This window comes from Lepisosteus platostomus, chromosome 6 (genome assembly GCF_059453375.1).
Source record: "Lepisosteus platostomus isolate fLepPlt1 chromosome 6, fLepPlt1.hap1, whole genome shotgun sequence".
NCBI classification, from domain to species: domain Eukaryota; kingdom Metazoa; phylum Chordata; class Actinopteri; order Semionotiformes; family Lepisosteidae; genus Lepisosteus; species Lepisosteus platostomus.
Window position 1 is genome coordinate 3744125 of NC_142616.1, and position 19605 is coordinate 3763729.

General features: G+C 48.2%; 1 protein-coding gene across 1 annotated transcript; it reads right to left on the reverse strand.

Moving 5' to 3' along the window:
- Window positions 1-5930: 5930 nt before the first annotated feature.
- Window positions 5931-17885, reverse strand: LOC148659645 (E3 ubiquitin-protein ligase TRIM39-like). The gene is made up of 6 exons (XM_088637569.1): window positions 17105-17885; window positions 14049-14144; window positions 13670-13903; window positions 13384-13543; window positions 13003-13062; window positions 5931-6774 (listed from the first exon to the last, which is right to left on the reverse strand). Exons 1-6 carry the CDS (start codon window positions 17693-17695, stop codon window positions 6227-6229), a joined length of 1689 nt encoding a protein of 562 aa, XP_088493695.1. The 5' UTR covers window positions 17696-17885; the 3' UTR covers window positions 5931-6226.
- Between the last annotated feature and the right edge of the window lie 1720 nt (window positions 17886-19605).

A 19605-nucleotide genomic window follows, 5' to 3' on the forward strand; every position in this document is an offset into this window, starting at 1 on the left:
GAGAGAGGGAGTGTGGAAAGAGGAGAGATATCACAGGACACTACACGGCACTGGATATCACAGGACACTACAGGGCACTGGATATCACAGGACACTACAGGGCACTGGATATCACAGGACACTACAGGACACTGGACATCACAGGACACTACAGGGCACTGGATATCACAGGACACTGGATACCTGTAGCAGCGTGTATACAGTGTATACAGACACACTGATTGGACACTCCAGTACATTAAAACTGCACTGAGAGAGAGAGGGGTTCATACACACACACTGACTGGACACTCCAGTACATTAACACTGCACTGAGAGAGAGAGGGGTTAATACAGACACACTGACTGGACACTCCAGTACATTAACACTGCACTGAGAGAGAGAGAGGGGTTCATACACACACACTGACTGGACACTCCAGTACATTAACACTGCACTGAGAGAGAGAGGGGTTCATACACACACACTGACTGGACACTCCAGTACATTAACACTGCACTGAGAGAGAGGGGTTAATACAGACACACTGACTGGACACTCCAGTACATTAACACTGCACTGAGAGAGAGAGGGGTTAATACACACACTGACTGGACACTCCAGTACATGAACACTGCACTGAGAGAGAGAGGGGTTAATACAGACACACTGACTGGACACTCCAATACATTAACACTGCACTGAGAGAGAGAGGGGTTAATACAGACACACTGACTGGACACTCCAGTACATTAACACTGCACTGAGAGAGAGGGGGGTTAATACACACACACTGACTGGACACTCCAGTACATTAACACTGCACTGAGAGAGAGAGGGGTTAATACAGACACACTGACTGGACACTCCAGTACATTAACACTGCACTGAGAGAGAGAGAGGGGTTAATACACACACACTGACTGGACACTCCAGTACATGAACACTGACCTGAGAGAGAGAGAGGGGTTCATACAGATGGAGTGAGAGAGAACCTTTATTTCTCTGGTTATGATCCTGCGCGTGTTTCTGGTGTGGGTGGCGGGTGGTAATGATTAACAGGAGAGAGAGGCGTGTCTCACTGCGGTGGCACACCTGATGACAGCCCCCTGTCTGGGCAGCAGCGCGCCGAGAGCACAGACGAACCGCAGACGTGCAGCTCAGCTCCGCCACAGTGAAACAGGACGCGGCGCACACACTCAAACAGCAGCGAGGGACACGCGTGACGAAACAAGCCGAGAGGAAGTCGAGGAGTCTGGGACGTGTCACCATCCCCACCCCTCCTCTAGGGGGCGCTCCGGTCCTCTCCGATTTCCCCTGATGACGGGCCCCTGCCCCCAGTCCTGCCCCTCCCGCTGTTCTGGGCTCAGCACTGGGAAGACCCGCCTGCCAGCAGCTCCAGGAGAGCCCCGACGGCACGGGCTTCACCCCGACTTCACCCTGACCCCTGACCCGGGGCTCGCAGCGCCTGGTTCGAGTCCCTGTCCCTGCCCCGGATCCCGTTCCGGATCGGAACCCGTCTGTCTCGGATGGACCCCCCGGCTCCTGTTTCAATACGTTTGAAACATTTATTTTCATTCTCTAGGAATCTGAAAAGTGCAAAAGCAAGTGAACGTTTGTTCTATGTAAAAAATAATTTTCTAATATAATTTCCTTCATCACCTCTGGCGGTTAATTGTTTTTTTTCTGATTGTGTCTTTTTCCTCTTGTACTGGTCTCTGCTCCTCTAGTTGTAGTTGTATCTGTAAATTCTTTAAACACTGAATCATTTAAAAAAAAACAACGAAACCAGCCCTGCTCAATCTCCTCAATCTCATCATGACAGCCGGCTGTTTCCCCGAGGCCTGGAACCAAGGACTGATCACGCCCATCTATAAGAGTGGAGATAAACTCGATCCCAACAACTACCGGGGCATCTGTGTGAACAGTAACCTGGGGAAGGTATTCTGCAGTATCCTGAACACATGAATACTTCCTTACCGATCACAGTGTCCTGAGCAAGAGTCAGATTGGCTTCTTGCCAGATCACCGCACATCTGATCACATTTACACCCTACACACACTGATAGACAAACACGTCCACCAGAAACACAAAGGAAACATTTTTGGCTGCTTTGTCGATTTCGAAAAAGCATTTGACTCGATTTGGCGTGAAGGACTCTTTTACAAAGCCCTCCAAAGTGGTGCAGAAGACAAACTCCACAACGTCAATGTGCTCAGAGAACACATCCCAATCAGATCTTATGATGTTGGCACAACTTTGCACCACATGCATATTATATTTGGAAGAACAAAGATAAAATAATAATAATAATAATAATAATAATAATAATAATAATAATAATAATAATAATAATTGCTGACACTTATATAGCGCTTTTCTGGACACTCCACTCAAAGCTCTTTACAGGTCATGGGGATCCCCTCAACACCCACCAGTGTGCAGCCCCACCTGGATGATGCACCAGTACACTCACCACACACCAGCTCTCAGTGGGGAGGAGAGCAGAGGGAAGCCAGTTCAGAGAGAGGGGTTATTAGGAGGCCATGATTGGTAAGGGCCAATGGGAAATTTGGCCAGGACACCCCTACTCTTTTCGAGAAACACCCTGGGATTTTTAATGACCACAGAGAGTCAGGACCTTGTTTTTACGTCTCATCCGAAGGACGGCGCCGGTTTTACACTATAGTGTCCCCGTCACTACACTGGGGCATTAGTACCCACACAGAGTGCAGGGAGAGAGCGCCCCCTGCTGGCCCCACTAACACCTCTCCCAGGAGTCTCCCCTCCAGGTACTGGCCAGGCTCCCCCTGCTGGGCTCCAGTGGGCTGGGAGCTGGGTGAGAGCGCCCCCTGCTGGGCTCCAGTGGGCTGCCAGTTGTGAGCTGCAGAGTGACCTGACTGCTGTCCAGATCAAAACGTGCCAAACCTTTGGAAAGAACTAATAATGCAATTGGAGACTTGTCGATTGAGGTAATACGGCACATCTTGAGAGCTACATAGCTCAGTAGCTACGGCGAGCAATGAAGAGATTCGGAGCGCCTAAAAGCTGTTTGTGCAGAGGTACATCCCCTTCCACCCAAACCCACCCGTTTGGACATAACTTCTACAGAGGAGGCAGCTCTAAAGTCAGGACTCCGCGACCTGGCAATGGTGTTTTGTGGCTGTAAGTGACTGAACACGCGGTCTCAGAAGTGGTGAAAAGACCGACCCCCGACTAACGTCAAGCGTCCGCACGTCAGTACAAGACTTGAACTTGCGAAAGCATTTCTTGCTGAGGGGCAGAATCAGAGAATGTGGGGGCAGGAAGGAGGTGATGTGATGGTCAGGGGAGCTGCAGCAGAACCTTGAACTTGAACTTGAACTTTACTGCCATATGTAACCGGTACTGGTCCAATGGAATTCTTACTGACAGGAAGTCTCTCGATTGTAAAACAAGTGTAAAAAACAAAACAAAGTGCAGACAGTGCATCAGGACAATATAGATACAGACAGTAGACAATGTGCAAGTAAACATGTAGACAGTTTGAATGTAAACAATACAGACATGTAAACAGTGCCTGGAGATGTGTGATAGATAAGAAATCACAATGAGGTAGATGGTGATGGTGTAGCTGTGGTCCGAGGGGGATGGCTAATTGTGTTCGCCAGTCTCACTGCTTGTGGATAGAAGCTATTGAAGAATCTGGTGGTCAGTGTCCGTGTGCTCTTGTATCTCTTGCCTGAGGGCAGTGGGGTGAAGAGCTCATGCCCGGGGTGGTGACTGTCCTCTGTGATGGCCAGAATTCTACCACGGCAGCGGTCCTCATAGAGCTGTTTAATCTCGGTGAGACCGCAGCCGATGATCTTCTGGGCCATATTGACCATTCTCTGCAGTGCCTTTCTTTCTCGCGAAGAGGTGTTGCCATACCACACGGTGATCCCGTTGGTGAGGACACTCTCGATGGTGCAGCGGTAGAAGTTCACCAACACATGTACTGGCATCCCCCAGCGCTTGAGGCACCTCAAGAAATAAAGGCGCTGCTGAGCCTTCTTCATGATAGAGTCAGTGTGCACAGTCCAGGTTAGATCTTTAGAGATGTGAATTCCCAAAAACCTACAGCTGGTGACTGTTTCCAGTTCCGTTCCATCAATACTAAGTGGGCTGTGAGTGTGTGGCCTGTGTCTCCGAAAGTCCACTATTAGCTCTTTCGTTTTCTTTACGTTCAAGTCCGGGTTATTACTATGACACCACCTAAGCAGCTGTACGACTTCATCCCTGTAAGTGGACTCGTCATCATCACTGATCAGTCCTATTATAGTGGTGTCATCAGCAAACTTAATGATGCGGTTGTTGCTGTGTCTTGCTGTGCAGTCGTGAGTAAATAGGGAGTACAACCTTGGACTCAGACAGCAGCCTTGTGGGGTTCCAGTGCTCAGGGTGAGTGGTGTTGATGTTTTATTGCCTATCCGCACCACCTGTGGTCTCTCGATAAGAAAGTCCAGCAGCCAGTTGCAGACAGAGGTGCACAGACCTAATCCCCTGAGCTTTGTCACCAGTTGACTGGGTATGATGGAATTGAATGCTGAACTGTAGTCCACAAACAGCATTCTCACATACGAGTTCTTAGTGTCCAGGTGTTCCAAGGCTGTATGCAGAGCCAGGGAGACGGCATCATCCACTGATCTGTTGCTCTGGTAGGCGAACTGCAAGGGGTCCAGGGACTCTGTGATGGAGGAGTTGATGTGTGACAACACCAGCTTCTCCAGGCATTTCATCACCACAGATGTTAATGGTGGTGATGAAACACCACCAACATTGTTTTTACCACATTGTAGTCATAGAGAAATTTTAGTCAAGTGGTTTAATTTATTTGCATAATAAAATGTTTTTCTAAGAAAATATTTAACAGCTCGAAGTTCGATACTCATTTTGTCAACAGTGTTTTCCCGCGGTACAGCGCTGCGTCACGAAGCGAACAAAGTGAAATATTTCAGATGCGGTCGGAGAGGGCGGTACTGAGAGTCCTGAACTGGACGTTTCTCAGGTTGTTCTGAGAGTCTGGACACGGCTGGGATTAAAACAAAAGTTGAACAAGTAACGAATTGTAGCGCGTTTTGTTCCAATACAGAGGAACTTAAATAAGCGAAATGAAATATATTTATTTTTCTGTACATGCCAAAGTTTCAAAAAGAATCCCTCAGATAATGATGTTGAATACACAAACTGCCGAAGCAGTGCAGTCTCTCGTGTTTCGGGTTAGTTTATATATATTAAACACAGCTGAACACAACAGCAGGAATGAGTTTAACTTCACTTCTTACTAGAACAGCAGGTCTGTCGCCATCTTCTGACCCGCTTGCTCTAGGGAGCGTCTCACAATTACCACACTAACCAGCGCACAAGGGAGTGTGTTAAAACTACCTCTCATGACACAGTCCCTCTGTGGACAGAGAATCTTCCACACGAAATGTCCAAACGGCAGGACAGAACACAAGACTGACACGGAGCCCAAGTTTCTGTCCGTGAAGGAAAAAACTCGCCGCTGCCAACAAACTTTTGGGCATCATATGAAGGAAAGCGGAGCTTTCACTGGCCCATTACCAAACTTCATTGGGAAATAAAATAAAGAAAAGACTAGAAAGAAGCATCCACTTTTCCCTGGATCACGATCAGAGATCAAATAAAACGTCTCTCACAAACCACCACAGTAAAAATAAACCCCAAACGAACATAAAATACCGAATATAGTCATGTATCCCTGTATTAAAGGGAGCCGGGTATTAGACTGGCTGGAGCTGCTCACAAGACACAGCGCTGGTGATAAACTACAACTCCCACAACCACCCTGAGCCACTTCCTGTCTGCGTCACTGTCCCTATTCCTCCAGGCTGTGGTGACGTCACCGGGTCCCTCCCCGATCTGGCAGCTTCACAGGCACCGGCGCGCGCAGGAGAGACTCACACGGGATTTCATTTTTAAAAGTTTATTTTCTCAAAAATTAGAAGAAAAACACAGCAGGGTTTCCAGAGATATTTACAAGTCAGGAGTACAGCTGGCTGGTAGTGAGTTATCTCGCCCTCTCTCGTACATGCTATTTTTCCCCGTTTAAATGTGTTATAGTAAATAAAAAAAAATTAAACACGACACAACATCATCATTTCTACAATTACTACTATATTTCTGACCTCACCTCACTGCCCGTCAGTAAACCAGTCTCCCAGTGTGAGCAGTGGACAGAGAGCTGGGAGAGAGTCAGCCTGTGTTCATGAGTCAATGACGGGTTTAATCTCCACACTGACAGCAGGCAGCAGCTCAAGGGCTTTATCTGAATCCCGAGTCCAGAAGACAGGATAGATCTTCTCCCCCTGAGGGAAGACCATGTCAGTGAAAGTGTAGAGATGAGCTCTGGACTCCACTGTGTAAAAGGAGACCTTCCTCTCCTCAATATCCACACACACCCCCAGCTTCCTGGGCCGCAGACTGAGGGGGAGACGGGTCCGAGGGTCAGTGAGAGCAGAGAAACCAGACCAGTCAGAGCCCAGACACCAGTAACCCTGCTGGGGAGAGAAGCTGAACTCTCCTTTCCTCTTTGCAGACTCTCTGGTCACTCCTATTCTCCACCACTCATTCACCTCCACCTCCCAGTAGTGTCTCCCTGAGGTGAAGGCCTCCCTGCTCACGACACAGGGACAGTAATCAAACCTGTGAGGATTGTCAGAGACACTCGTCCTCTGTCCCCATCTCACTCTCTTCCCATCCTCAGACAGGCTGAGCCCACAGTGAGCTGTATCAGGGTCCAGAGTCACAGCAGCTGGGGAATAAAACACAAACATCACAACAGGCTCCTGCCGATCACAGTCCAACTCAACTCCATCAGACTGTGAAATGTCTTTGTCCCCAAACACACCGAGAGAGAAACACCAGTCAATTACTAATGACTGCTCTTCCCTTCCAGAGAAACGACATCTTCTTCACTGTTTCACTAGTGTTACACATGGGAGTGATCCCAATATCCTCTAAATACAAACATTAAACACTTGTTTTCACAGCGATGAAACTTTATTTTTTTAAACGACATTATTAATAAACACAGGACCGACCGGACTGCAGGAGAAACTACAGCCCGACCACTCGCTTTCAGACACTTCACAACCCACCACAGCGACCTGTATACTGTAAGAAACTGGACAGCCTGTCTGTTAAACCGGTTTATTTCAAATCCCAGTTCAGCAGCTCGTTCATCTTCTCTAAGACCATTTTCCTGACGACGCAGAATAAAAAAGTGCTGAATTCAAAGACTGTATACTGCTCGTTTTTACAGAAAAAAAATATAATGGAAAAAGCAAAACCTTGCTGAGATATAAGAAAGCCTTCCCACTTACTTTGAAAATGTGAAGAAATATCCAAAGTGTTCAGTTTAAAGCAGAAATAACACATCCAGAAACCCGGAGAGAAAGACGAGAGAAACAGAGGCGCTCATACTGACTTCAGACTGCTCGTGTTCACTGTCCGCCTCTCTGATAGGAGACACCAGCTGTCAATCAGTGAGCTCTGACCACTGAGAGACGGGGGCGGGGCTTATACATGCCCAGAGCGAATGGGGGTTTTAATCGATTCAAGAAGATTTATTCGCATGACTAATGAACACTGACTTAATACTCTCCTCATACTTAATACTTCAGTGTAAACTATTAATACTTAATACTGAGTAAATACTCCCCTTTACCTGTCTGCCTGTCAATCTAGTGAAGATCAAAGATATTCTTATAAGCTCTTGTTTTCTGACTCCTGGAGCCTAGAAAGGCTGACACAGTCACCTACATGAATTTATAAAAACACTAGCAGCCATATCACTCTGCAACTCCCAACTGGCAGCCCACTGTAACTCAGCAGGTGTGAGCCTGGTCAGTACCTGGATGGGAGACCTCCTGGAAAAAACTAAGGCTGCTGCTGGAAGAGGTGTGAGTGGGGCCAACAGGGGGCGCTCACCCTGCAGTCTATGTGGGTCCTAATTCCCCAGTATATTGATGGGGACATGATACTGTAAACAGGTGCTGTCCTGTGGATGAGACTTAAAACCAAGGTCCTGTGTGGTCATTAAAAATCCCAGGGTGTTTCTTGAAAAGAGTAGGGGTGTAACCATGGTGTCCTGGCCAAATTTCCCCCTGGCTTTTACCCATCATGGCCTCCTAATAACCCCCCTCTCTGAACTGGCTTCATCACTCTGCTCTCCTTCCCACTGAGAGCTGGTGTGTGGTGAGTGTTCTGGCACACTATGGCTGCAGTCGCATCATCCAGGTGGGGCTACACACTGGTGGTGGTGGAGGGGAGTCCCCATTACCTGTAAAGCGCTATATAAGTGTAAGCAATTATTATTAATACCTGAATTCATTTCTGGGCTCAGAGCGCCTTTATTTCAGTGATGAGAGAGGTCGCCCTCTTCTGGACACTGCAACTCTGAAGCCATCATGACAACATCTTCCACTGATATTTCACACTTATTCTGTGTAGAACAGGGCACAGTGTCAAACACTGACTTACTCCACAGGAGAGTCTATCAGTCTGGAAACACAGACACCCTCTAGATCACTCCTGTTTGAAACGAGGTCCCCAATATCGCAGGCAAACACCCCAATACACACTCACTCTGGTGGGACTAGTGAAATAATATTGACACTCCAGTGTCATTCTTAGTGAAACACACCACTGGGTCTCTTAATGACCAGGACCATGTGAGAACACCAGCTGGGCTGAAGAGAAAGACCCCAAAGTTATTACCCCTGGCCAGTAAGAGGAGCCCTACAGCCCCAGTAAATACCCCTCTTAAACTAACCATGAGCACCTGACTCTGACATGTCTGAGCTGCTCTGAGGAAAACAGGCTGTACTGTGACCCCAAGCTTCTCTCTGTCTGTGTGTCTGTGTCTCATGGAGAGCAAGCTGGGGTCCTGTATGTGAAAAGATGAATTCCTAATGCAAGAGATTGTATATGGCAAATAAAGAGATCTTGATCTTAAACGTGTGTCATTTTTACCATTTCTGTGACAAGTAGAATTGACAAAGCTTTCCAAACATCTGTTCTTCTTGATATGAAACTGCAGAAACATGTCCTGTACAGAGTGTTTGCTCACCCTTTCAACACTGAACAGAATACATTTACGATGACTTATACCTGCTTTTGGCTTCCTGTTACTGTTGGTCCCAGTAAACAGCAAGCCAGCAATGAACAAACTGTGTAACGGGTTGTGTGTCGTCCTGAATTCTTTTTCTTTTTGTCTGTCATTCCCCTATCTCTTCACAGTCATCTGCGCAAAATACACAGAAATACTGTTTCTTCCCCCTTAAACTTATACCTCTCCTGCATTTTACTGTGTAATTCCCAATTCAAGTGTATTTGATGTCTGCAGACTGTAGTCTAAAAGCGTTTGAGGTTTTTGTGCTTAAAGATTTAGTGACTGACCAACAATAACCTAAGACATTCTGATTTTGGCAGGATATCAAGAACAAATGATGTTGGGTTTTCCTATCGCTCTGTTTGTTCAGACAGATCAAGTCCTGACTCTTTCTTCCTGCTGACCCATCAGCCTGGTTGATGTGTGAAGAGAAGCAGCCATTTCTCAGACAAGAGAGAGGCCTACAGGCCCCAGAGGAGCCCCTGTACCAGAGTCACACTGCTGCCGCTCACAAGAGGCTGTGTGTCTGTGAAGCTGCAGGGGAAGAGCACTGTCATCATACCATCATTATTGTGAGACTGGCTCTGCTCCTGAATATTCCAGTTATTCACAAATCCAGGGTCTCAGACTCGGACACATTCTGACAGATGGAGAATGGCAAAGGGCTGTGGCAAGACGGACTTACCAAGGAATTCTACACCTGCTTCTGGGACACCCCAGTGGGAGACCTGGTGGAGGTGGAACAAGAGCTCTTCCATCAGCAAAAAGCTTGGACACAGGATGAGGGAAGGTGTCATCTCTCAGCACTTCAAGAGAGGTTCAAAAGATGCTTTGCATGGACATCAAGATCGTGTACAAGCTACTGGCCATTAGACTGAGGACCGCCCTGCCCCACTTCATCAACAGCGACCAGACATGTGGGGTGGGAGGGTGATAAGTCAGCTGGAACCTCCAGCTCACCAGAGATGCCATCACCTGGGCCGAGGACCAGAACGTGCCCATGATGGTGGTGAGCCTGGACCAGGAGAAAGCCTTCGACACAGTAAACCACAGCTATCTGTTCAGAGGGCTGGAGCACTTCAGATTCTGAGAAAGTTTCAGCTGCTGGACAGAGATATTGTACTCTGAAGTGGGCAGTAGGGTCAACATGAACAGACATCTTTGGGATTGAATCCCCCAGGAATCTGGAGTAGGACAAGAGTGTCCTCTTTCACCTCTTCTCTATGTTCTCATTATAGAGCTGTAGGCAGAGGCACAGGGGAAGTCCTCAAGATCTCCCAGTACACATGACGCTGTTCCTGATTTCAGACAGGGGGTTGCAGAGTGGGCTGCAGGTCAGGGAGCAGTACTGCAGGGCCTCAGACTTGAGGCTAATAAACAGAAAGAGCAAGGGCAAGCTCTTTGGACCCTGGAGGGACAGGAACATGCCGCCAGAAGGTCTCAAGCTTTGCATGAAGACCCTAATGATACTGGTGGTTTCATTCCAGAGCCAGGACAACAAGAACATAAACTGGACAGAGAGGACCGTCAAGGTCAACGTGTAACTGGGCCTGTGAAAGACTCGCACGCTGACTCTCGTGGGTAAAGTGAGGGTGCTGAAGGCAGACACCCTGCTGGCTTAAGCTGACCTGGTCGTGGTGTACCCTCTGTCAGCCAGACTCAGACAAGCGCTGCAAGGGATGGTGGAACAGGTACGAGTACATCACAAGGAACCAGATGTGCCAGACAGTGAGGAAGGGGGAGAGATGTGCCGAATTTCCCCCTGAAACTCCACTGCATCTTCTTCTGCAACCTCTGTCACTAGGAGCTGGACCCCATCAGTCACAATTCTCAGTACTTTGTCAGGCTGTGGTTCTCCCTCCCTGTGAAGCATCTGATCCAGTGTCAAACACTAGTCCTGAAGCAGAAAACTGACCGGAGACCTACTAGGAGGTATGAGGCCATGAGACAGCCAGAGCTCTGCACCAACAAAAGGCACTATACAAGGAAGAGGAAGGAGGAACTAGTCACCAGGGAGAGACAGATGATCCTACAGGTCACCGGGGAGGGGCTGACGATCCCATGGGAGACCAGGGTAAAGACTCAACCCAGAGGACTAGACAACAAGCTGAAGGCCCTCAGCTGGATGACTGTGCACCAGAGCTGGTGACCAGAGAGGTGTCATGCCCTCTGCAGCCAAAGGGCGCTCCTACTCTGTCCTGTCCCCAGTTCCTTGTGCTTTGCTGTCCTTCTGGTGTCTCTGTCTCTGGGGATATGTATTTTCGGGTCTCTCATTCTCCTTCGATCATCATTAACGTTCGGATGTCCTGAGACCCGCCCAGCACCAGGTCGCCCCACGTCCGCTGCCTGAGGACATTGGTTTCTATACGGCTCCTGAACAGCTGAGCCCAGGCTAACCCCTGTTCCACCACTACGCATAGGGTCTTTTTCACTCTCCTGCCTCTCCACGATTTGTCCCTTCCGACATCCGTGACAGAATGCTGAGCCTCCTACTGACCCTGCGAGCGGCGCTTTTTTGTTTTTCCGCAGTTTTTTTTCCTCTCTCAGCTCTCCTATTCTAATCGCGAGATTCTTTTTCCGACTCCTGTACCTGTGAGCGGGCCGTGTGCCTGGCTTTCCTCAGGTTGTCCACTCCGATATCAGTGATAGAATGTTGAATGTGCCTATTGCCCAGTCTGCGGTATTTTTCCCGGGTTTTTGTCCTTTTGTTTGTTTCTGCCTGGTGTTTTGCTTTTCTCACTTCCTGGTTTCCCCTTCTCTCTGGTCCCCCTGTCCCCTGTGTTGTAGAACTCTTGGTTCCTATCTGTTTATTGTGGTTTGTTACCCTGGTCTCCCAGGTTTATTTCTGTCATTGTTTGTGCTTGTTTACTTCTCTTTTATTGTTTTATGTCTCTGGAGCACTACCCCGCCCCCCCCTTCCTCTACCCAATAAAGGTTTCTACCCTGGAGGAGGGGGTAGCTCTCAGCCATGGACTCCCGGAGGTTTCCTTTCAGTTAAATGAGGTTTTTCCTCCCCCCAGTGCTGTGCAGCTCGCTTATTTGTATGGGCGTCAGGAGCCGCCCATGAAGGGGAGGGGGTACTGTAATGGCCTCTGCAGCCAGAGGGAGCTCCTACTCTGTCCTGTCCCTAGTTTCCTGTGCTTTGCTGCCTTCCGGTGTCTCTCTCTGGGTATATATTTTTCCGGGTCTCTCATTCCCCTTGGCTCAGCATTGACGTTCGGATGTCCTGAGACCCGCCCAGCACCAGGTCGCCCCACGTCTGCTGCCTGAGGACATTGGTTTCTATACGACTCCTGAACAGCTGAACTGTTTCATCAGAGCAAAAGAGCACTGGACAGGACTGAGGGCTGAAGAAAACCCAGAAAAACTGTTCCTTAGTGCTCCTGTTGAGAAATGGACAATCGCAGTTTCAGAGCCAGGAATGCAGCCAGTGGTAACACCCAGGAGGCTTGGAGGGGCTCTTATTGTGTGAACCAGCCTCACTGACCACTTGCAAAATAGAATGATTATAATGGACAATCACTCTTTTTGAGACGATTTAAATTCTGTAGAAGAGTTGTTGTCAGAATTGTATTCTCTGTAAGCACTGTGCACTGCACATTGTTGTAATAAAGTGCATTTTTTTAAATAAACTACACCCACTGGAACTTCTGTGTCCATCTCTGTGTTTGACACAGTGTGTCTCTGATCCACACAGAGTGACTGTCTGCAAGCTTGACTTTCTGAATTCAGACGTGTATCAGCATGTAGCAGAGTGTGAATCAGTGTGTGTGTCAGAGTGTGTATCAGTTTCTGTATCACTGTTCCTGCTGTGTGTTTGAGCTCCAGGTATATTTCAGAGGGGAACTGTTGTGAAAACAGACTCACAGTGTAAAAGCTCTGCTCTGGACCCGGGCTCTGGAGTCAGCAGACTGTAGACTTCAGTCACTGGGGAGACACACAGAGAAATGTCTCATCAGGGCTGCAGTAACAGAGTAACAGGAATAACATGTTCTACTGGACTGGGACTGTAGCCCCTATTAAAATGTTCCTGTTAAACTATATACAGCACAATATAACAACACACTTACTGTCATTAGGATTTGTGAGACTGGAGATTTTAAGACATTTCACCTAGAATTTGAATCATTTACTGATAAGCTGCTCTGATAAATACAGTCACTGCACAGAAAATCCATTGACAATATAAGAGAGAAACAGGAAATATATAAGCTGTCCAGAAAGACATCAGTGTGTTTCTCTACTAACCTGTTGTGGAAATCTTTATTGATTCCTTCTTGCAGAGATCCTCCAGTCGCTCTTTCAGTCCAGAGACAGCTCTCCTCACTGCCTCAGGAGAGAAGTGTGGACGGACAGGGGTGCTGGGTGAGTCTCCAGCTCCAGGAGGGACACAGACAGACTGGAAATTCTGCAGCAGGGAAGAGAAAGAGGAGTTTCCAGTCAAACACAGCACACATTCCTGGGGAGAAGCCAGGAGCAGCTCTGTGTGAGAGACACCCTTTTGTACTGCAGAGTCACAGAGCAGTGATGTTACCTGGAGGAAATGGATGTGATCCTCTGTGTGTGAGAGCTGGTTCAGCTCAGTGTCTCTCCTCTTCAGCTCAGCGATCTCCTTCTCCAGTCGCTCTAGAAGTCCTTCAGCCTGACTCACTGCAGCCCTCTCTTGAGCTCTGATCAGCTCTGTGACCTCAGAGCGTGTTCTCTCAATGGAGCGGATCAGCTCAGTAAAGATCCTGTCAGTGTCCTGTACAGCTGTGTGTGCAGAGCTCTGAGGGAGGAGACACACAGTGGATTATTACACAGGAAAACACTCAAACTACGTTATGCTGTATGCTATGTTTCCAAAGGGTACTGTCCAGTGTCCAGCTGTGGAAATGTGTGTCTTTGTGTCCACTTATCTGGTGAATACCCACTCTGAGTGACTTCACAGCCTGTCTCAGCTCCAGCAGCTTCTTCTCTCTCTCCTGGAGTCTCTGCTGGGTTTGTGTCTGTGTCTCCCCCAGCTGCTTCTGTGGAGAAACAGAGACACTCAGGACATTTCTGCTGTAAGAGAATCACATCACAGAGACACCCCTTAGAGTCACCCTGGGAAACCCACACTCTGTATCCTTGATGTCTTATCCACACGAGATGTGTTTCCTGGTCCTGTCTGACATGCTCCTGTTTCATGTCTAATCTACACCGGCAGCGTGTGCAGCGCAGCAGACACCTGACACCTGGGTCTGCACATCTGTATGTGAGGTGAAATGTAAAAAGGAGATAATTGTGTTTCAAATGATATATAAAACATCATCTAGAGATAGTTCAGGTGAGGAGCTGCGTCAGCATGCGTAGGCTGCAAAGGAACAATTAATAGGTTTATTCCATTCTGAAAAAAAGAAGAAAGAAAACACAACGTTTCGGCCCTGGAGCCTTCTCACACCTGAAGAAGAATAAACCTATTACTTGTTCCTTCATGATCTAGAGATCTCAGATTTCATTCATCTCAATATACACCAGTGTCCTGACTGCTCTCGGCATCTCAAAACAGAGGACTACAGCAGTGCTGATGAGCCTTGCTGCCACTAGTTTCTCTGAGTGCTCAGAGGAGACCCTGTGGCTGACGTGCTTGACCGCTGGATGAGGTTCTGGACCAGGCAGACCCTGTGTCCGACCACATCTCACATCCTGTCTGCTTCTGGGAAAATTCAGATCATTTCAGAGGACAAAAGGAAACATGTTCTGTGTCAGATTGACTCCAGCAGAGCCCAGCGTGAGTCTTGTATTTAATAAAGCAGGTGAAGGTATTATACCACAGTTAACTGGTTTTTGTGTCTGAGATCCACCACCTGCCTATTAGATCCCCTTCCCAGCACTTTATTTCAATCCTGTTTATCTGCTTTCTGCCCCATAGTCCTCAGTATAATAAATGAATCCTTGAGCACTGATGTGGTACCAGTGGCTTCACAGCTGCTGCTGTTCCCCCTGTGTGAGAAAGAGAGTCATGGCTCTGGACAGCCTGAACAACTTTCACCCTCTCTCCAACTTTCATACCCTTTCATTACCTTTTCATGCAGAAAGTTTACAGTGTGCTTTTAGACTTCAGTTAAATAATCCTCTTTGAACTCCAATATGGTTTCAGACAACCTCACAGCACAGAAAGTGCCCTGGTCAAAGTCACTAACGATCTTCTAACGGCTTCTGATTCTCGTTCTCTTTCTGTCCTCATTCTTACTGAACTCAGTGCTGCTTTCGACACTGTCAGCCATGACCTCTCACTTTCTTGTCTTGAGACTGTGTTTGGAGTTTCTGACACTGCTCTTCAATGGTTCCAGTCTTACCTCACTGATCACTTTCACTCTGTCTCTCTCGGCGATTGTAGCTCTGAAATTGGACTCATTAAGTCTGGTCTTCCTCAGGGGTTGACACTGGGCCCCCTACCCTTCAGCATGTATGAGTTCTGATGATACTCAAATCTACAGTACAGTACGTCCATACTAAACTGACACTGACATGTCTCTGCTCTAATTGCTTCTCTGACATAAACACATGGATGACTCACAATTTCCTTCATTTAAACTGCTACAAGACAGAAGTCATGCTTCTTGGCACACCAATGCAGTATCCTTATCTGTGGATGAAACTGTACTGGAGTCACAGTCAAAATTGAAGAACTTGGGGGTGATATCTGATCTAGGCTTGACATGTGCAACAAATTGTCAAAACATCATTCTTCAACCTCAGAAATACCACCAGGTTGTGTCCTATGTTAGAGCTAACTGTTGCTGAAAGCTGGTCAACTCTTTCATCTTTACTCATATTGACTACTGTAACACTCCACACACTGGGGTATCTAAACCCACACTGAACAAACTACAGTATGTCCAGAATTTGGCAGCCAGAATCCTGATTAGGTCCAGTGCAAGTGATTACGTTACTCCTGTCCTGGAGTCCCTGAACTGGCTTCCTATCAGGTTTCATGTCGACTTCAAAATCCTCATGATCCCCTAAAAGTCTCTGCATGGCTCGACACCTCAGTACCTGTCAGAGTTACTATCATCCTACTCCCCACCTCACAACCTTCACTCTTCTAATCCTGGTCTCCTGTCTGTCCCCCAGGCCAGCACTCTGGGTGACAGGGCTTCTCCTGCTGCAGCCCAGAGCTCTGGAATTCTATCCCTATGGATGTCATAGAGTCACCTTCCCTGAGCTCATTCAAATCCAGACTCAAAATCTTCTGTTTCAGAAGGGTTTTAATTTAACTGGGTCTGTTTCTGCTTCTTTGCTTTTATACTGTTTTCCAAAACCCCCTTCTACCTTCTACCTTTTGTGTTCTGTAAAGTGCTTTGAGAAGCCATTTTAAATCTATCATATAAAAATAGAGTTTATTATTATAAATAATAATACTATTGTGCTGAAATTAAAGCAGGACTTCATTAATGAGGGTGCAGTCTCCTCTAGAGGTATTGAGTGTGTTGTGCATTAATGAGGGTGTAGTCTGTTCTAGAGGTGTTGAGTGTGCTGTGCATTAATGAGGGTGCAATCTGTTCTAGAGGTGTTGAGTGTGTTGTGCATTAATGAGGGTGCAGTCTGTTCTAGAGGTGTTGAGTGTGTTGTGTATTAATGAGGGTCCAGTCTGTTCTAGAGGTGTTGAGTATGCTGTGCATTAATGAGGGTGCAGTCTCCTCTAGAGGTGTTTATTGTGCTGTGTAGTTGTACAGGTTCACTGGTGCTTCATGAGGACAGTAAAGAGGGAAACAGTGAAGGTGAGGAGGACGAGATAATGAACAACAGACAGAAGAACAGGAGACACTTCAGAGACACAACCAGTGTGGATCACAGCTGAGTACATGAGCAGGACTCAGCAGTGGAGATCCAGCATTACAGATACAGTAAATACAGTCTGGAGATCACTTAAAGCACCAAATATCCTAAATATCCTTTTTACATCTTGTACTAGACACTTTATGAACAGACACAAAGTCCTCACCTGTTTCTCTGCCCTTCCTGCTGCAGCTGAGACAGTATCATGGCCTCTGTGTTCATCCAGTAGACAGAGATAACAAACACACTTCTGGTCAGTACAGCAATAGACCTCCAGCAGTTTGTCATGAGTGGAGCAGATCTTCTCCTGCAGTTGTCCTGTGGCATCAACCAGCTTGTGTTTCTTCAATGGAGCAGCTTCATAGTGAGGCTGGAGGTGAGTCTGACAGTAAGAGGCCAGACACACCAGACAGGATTTCACAGCTCCCCTCTGTCTCCCAGTGCAGACATCACACAGCACATCTCCAGGGCCAGCAGGACTGTGAGCAGGAGGAGGGCCACTGAGCCCTGTCTCCTTCAGTTTCTCCACCACTTCAGCCAGGATGGTGTTTCTGTGAAGATCAGGTCTTGGGGTGAAGGTCTGTCTGCACTGGGGGCAGCTGTAGATCCCAGTCTGATCTTCCTGATCCCAGCAGTTCTTAATACAGCCCATACAGTAACTGTGTCCACAGAGCAGAGCCACTGGATCCTTCAGCAAATCCAGACACACTGAGCAGCTGAACTGGTCCTGAGAAAATGGAAAAGTGCCTTCTGCCATTTTTCTGACAAGTAGAAACTGCACAGAGAGGAGCAGTAGAGACGGAGCTGCAGTGAGGCTGTTTCTAGTAAAACGAAACTGATCTCTGAGTTTCACTTCCTGGATCTGCACAGAGCTGCAGGGGTGTGATTATTAGGGGGTGTGGTTGTTAGGGGTGTGATTAGGGTTGTCAGGGGGAGTGGTTTAGAGCTGCAGTTATGAAACGGCTTTGGTGGTTGTTGTTTGGGGAAGGTGTGGGGTTGTAAGAGAAGTGACTTACTGTGTCATTTTGGACTGACAGAAAGAAGTTTTTTTAATAAACGTCGATGTCAGTAGCTGCTCAGGCGAAGTCAATCCAGTTGTTTGTGTTCCCAATAATCAAAACAATAAAATACTAACTCGCTCACACAGCATGAGAAGATCAGAGCATGATGGTGACAGACAAGAGGAGGCCAGCTGGCCCATCCAGCTGTTTAATCGTTGGGAGTTATTTGGCTCCAGGTTCTCCTCCAGCTGTGTTTTGACAGAGGGGTGTCACAGCTCCACATGGTGCAGAGGATTTCACTGTCCGGGTGTGAGCTCTTACTGCGAGCAGTCCAGCCTGCTGTGTCTCTCTCTCCAGGCCAGTGAGCCCAGCCTGCTGTCTGGCTCTGCCCTGCAGCGTGTGGGCCAGCAGGGTACGTCCAGGGCTTCGTGCTTCACCTGCGCAGTGACCCCCCTGTGAGCCGCACAGACCTGCGGAGCGCTGCAGAGAGTCACGAGCCCATCTCTCCCCCGAGAGACGCTAGAGGAGCAGATGGACAGGGCAGTGTCATGTGGGTGTGATTGTGATCTCCATCCACCCAGCGCAACAGCGAGCCCCTGATCTCTGTGTGCAGCAGCTCTCCTTCCATCCACAGGGACTGACAACACCCCGCGTGTCTGATAATTACTAGAAACTAATTAGTCCGACCATCTCATCTCATGTTACTCTAAGGGGTTGTGGAACCTGTTTCACACTCCCACCACTGTTTGTGTAAAGCAGTACTCCAGTGCTGTGATGAAAACCCACTTTCTTGTCAACACCTCTGAGAAGTTAATCAGTCTGGATACAGTAAGTCCCTCCTGCAGCTGAGATTCTCAGGGCTGTCTACTGAGAAAAGTCAGGATTTTTTCCTCAAGTCTTTTACAACAAAGGCATCCTAAAACACAAGCAAGTTCCCTCTTTTAGGAAGAGAACCACAAGCAAATGGAATCCTTAATACAAACACCTGTCACGCTCGTAAGCCCCTCCTCTTAAGGAGGCTCCAGCCCTTCCTAGTTTAGTGTTGATCTCCTGCACCTGCCTCCGGTTCCTGCCCCCCCTGCTGTACAAGCCAGGCGTTCCTGCCAGTCTGGGCTCAGCTGTGGAAGATGGACACCCGGAAGTCCAGGAGCGACTCAGCGGCACAGGCTTCATCACGGTGTCCTGATCTTCTGGGTCCGGGATGAGGGAGCGTCTGGCCCCGTGACCCCCTTTTATTCCCCCGACCCTCCGCCAGATCCCGCTCCGGCTTGTAACTCTGTTCGTCTGTCAGGATGGATCACCCGGTCTTGGACTATTGCTACACTCATGGATTCACCTCGGACTCCCTTGGACAGTTTGCCTCGGACACACCTCCCCCGAACACCAGCGCACCGTGGACACGCCCCTGTTTCCCTCCAGCCCCCTGCCTGCCTCTTTCCCCCTGTTTTCCTCACTCCTCCCCGGATTGTGCCGTCTGCCCAGGGTCCGGAAAGAGACGAGCTCGGCCGGCTGGTTTCCCTGCTGTAGCTCTTCTGCATCAAAGGGGCCCTGCGTGTCGTCAGCGGCGTGGCCCTGCAGTTTGTAAGAGGGTCTCGGAGCCGGGGTTCCGCTCTTGGACGATGACGGTTTCATCCGTGAGGGTCTGCTCATACCCCTTCTCCAACAC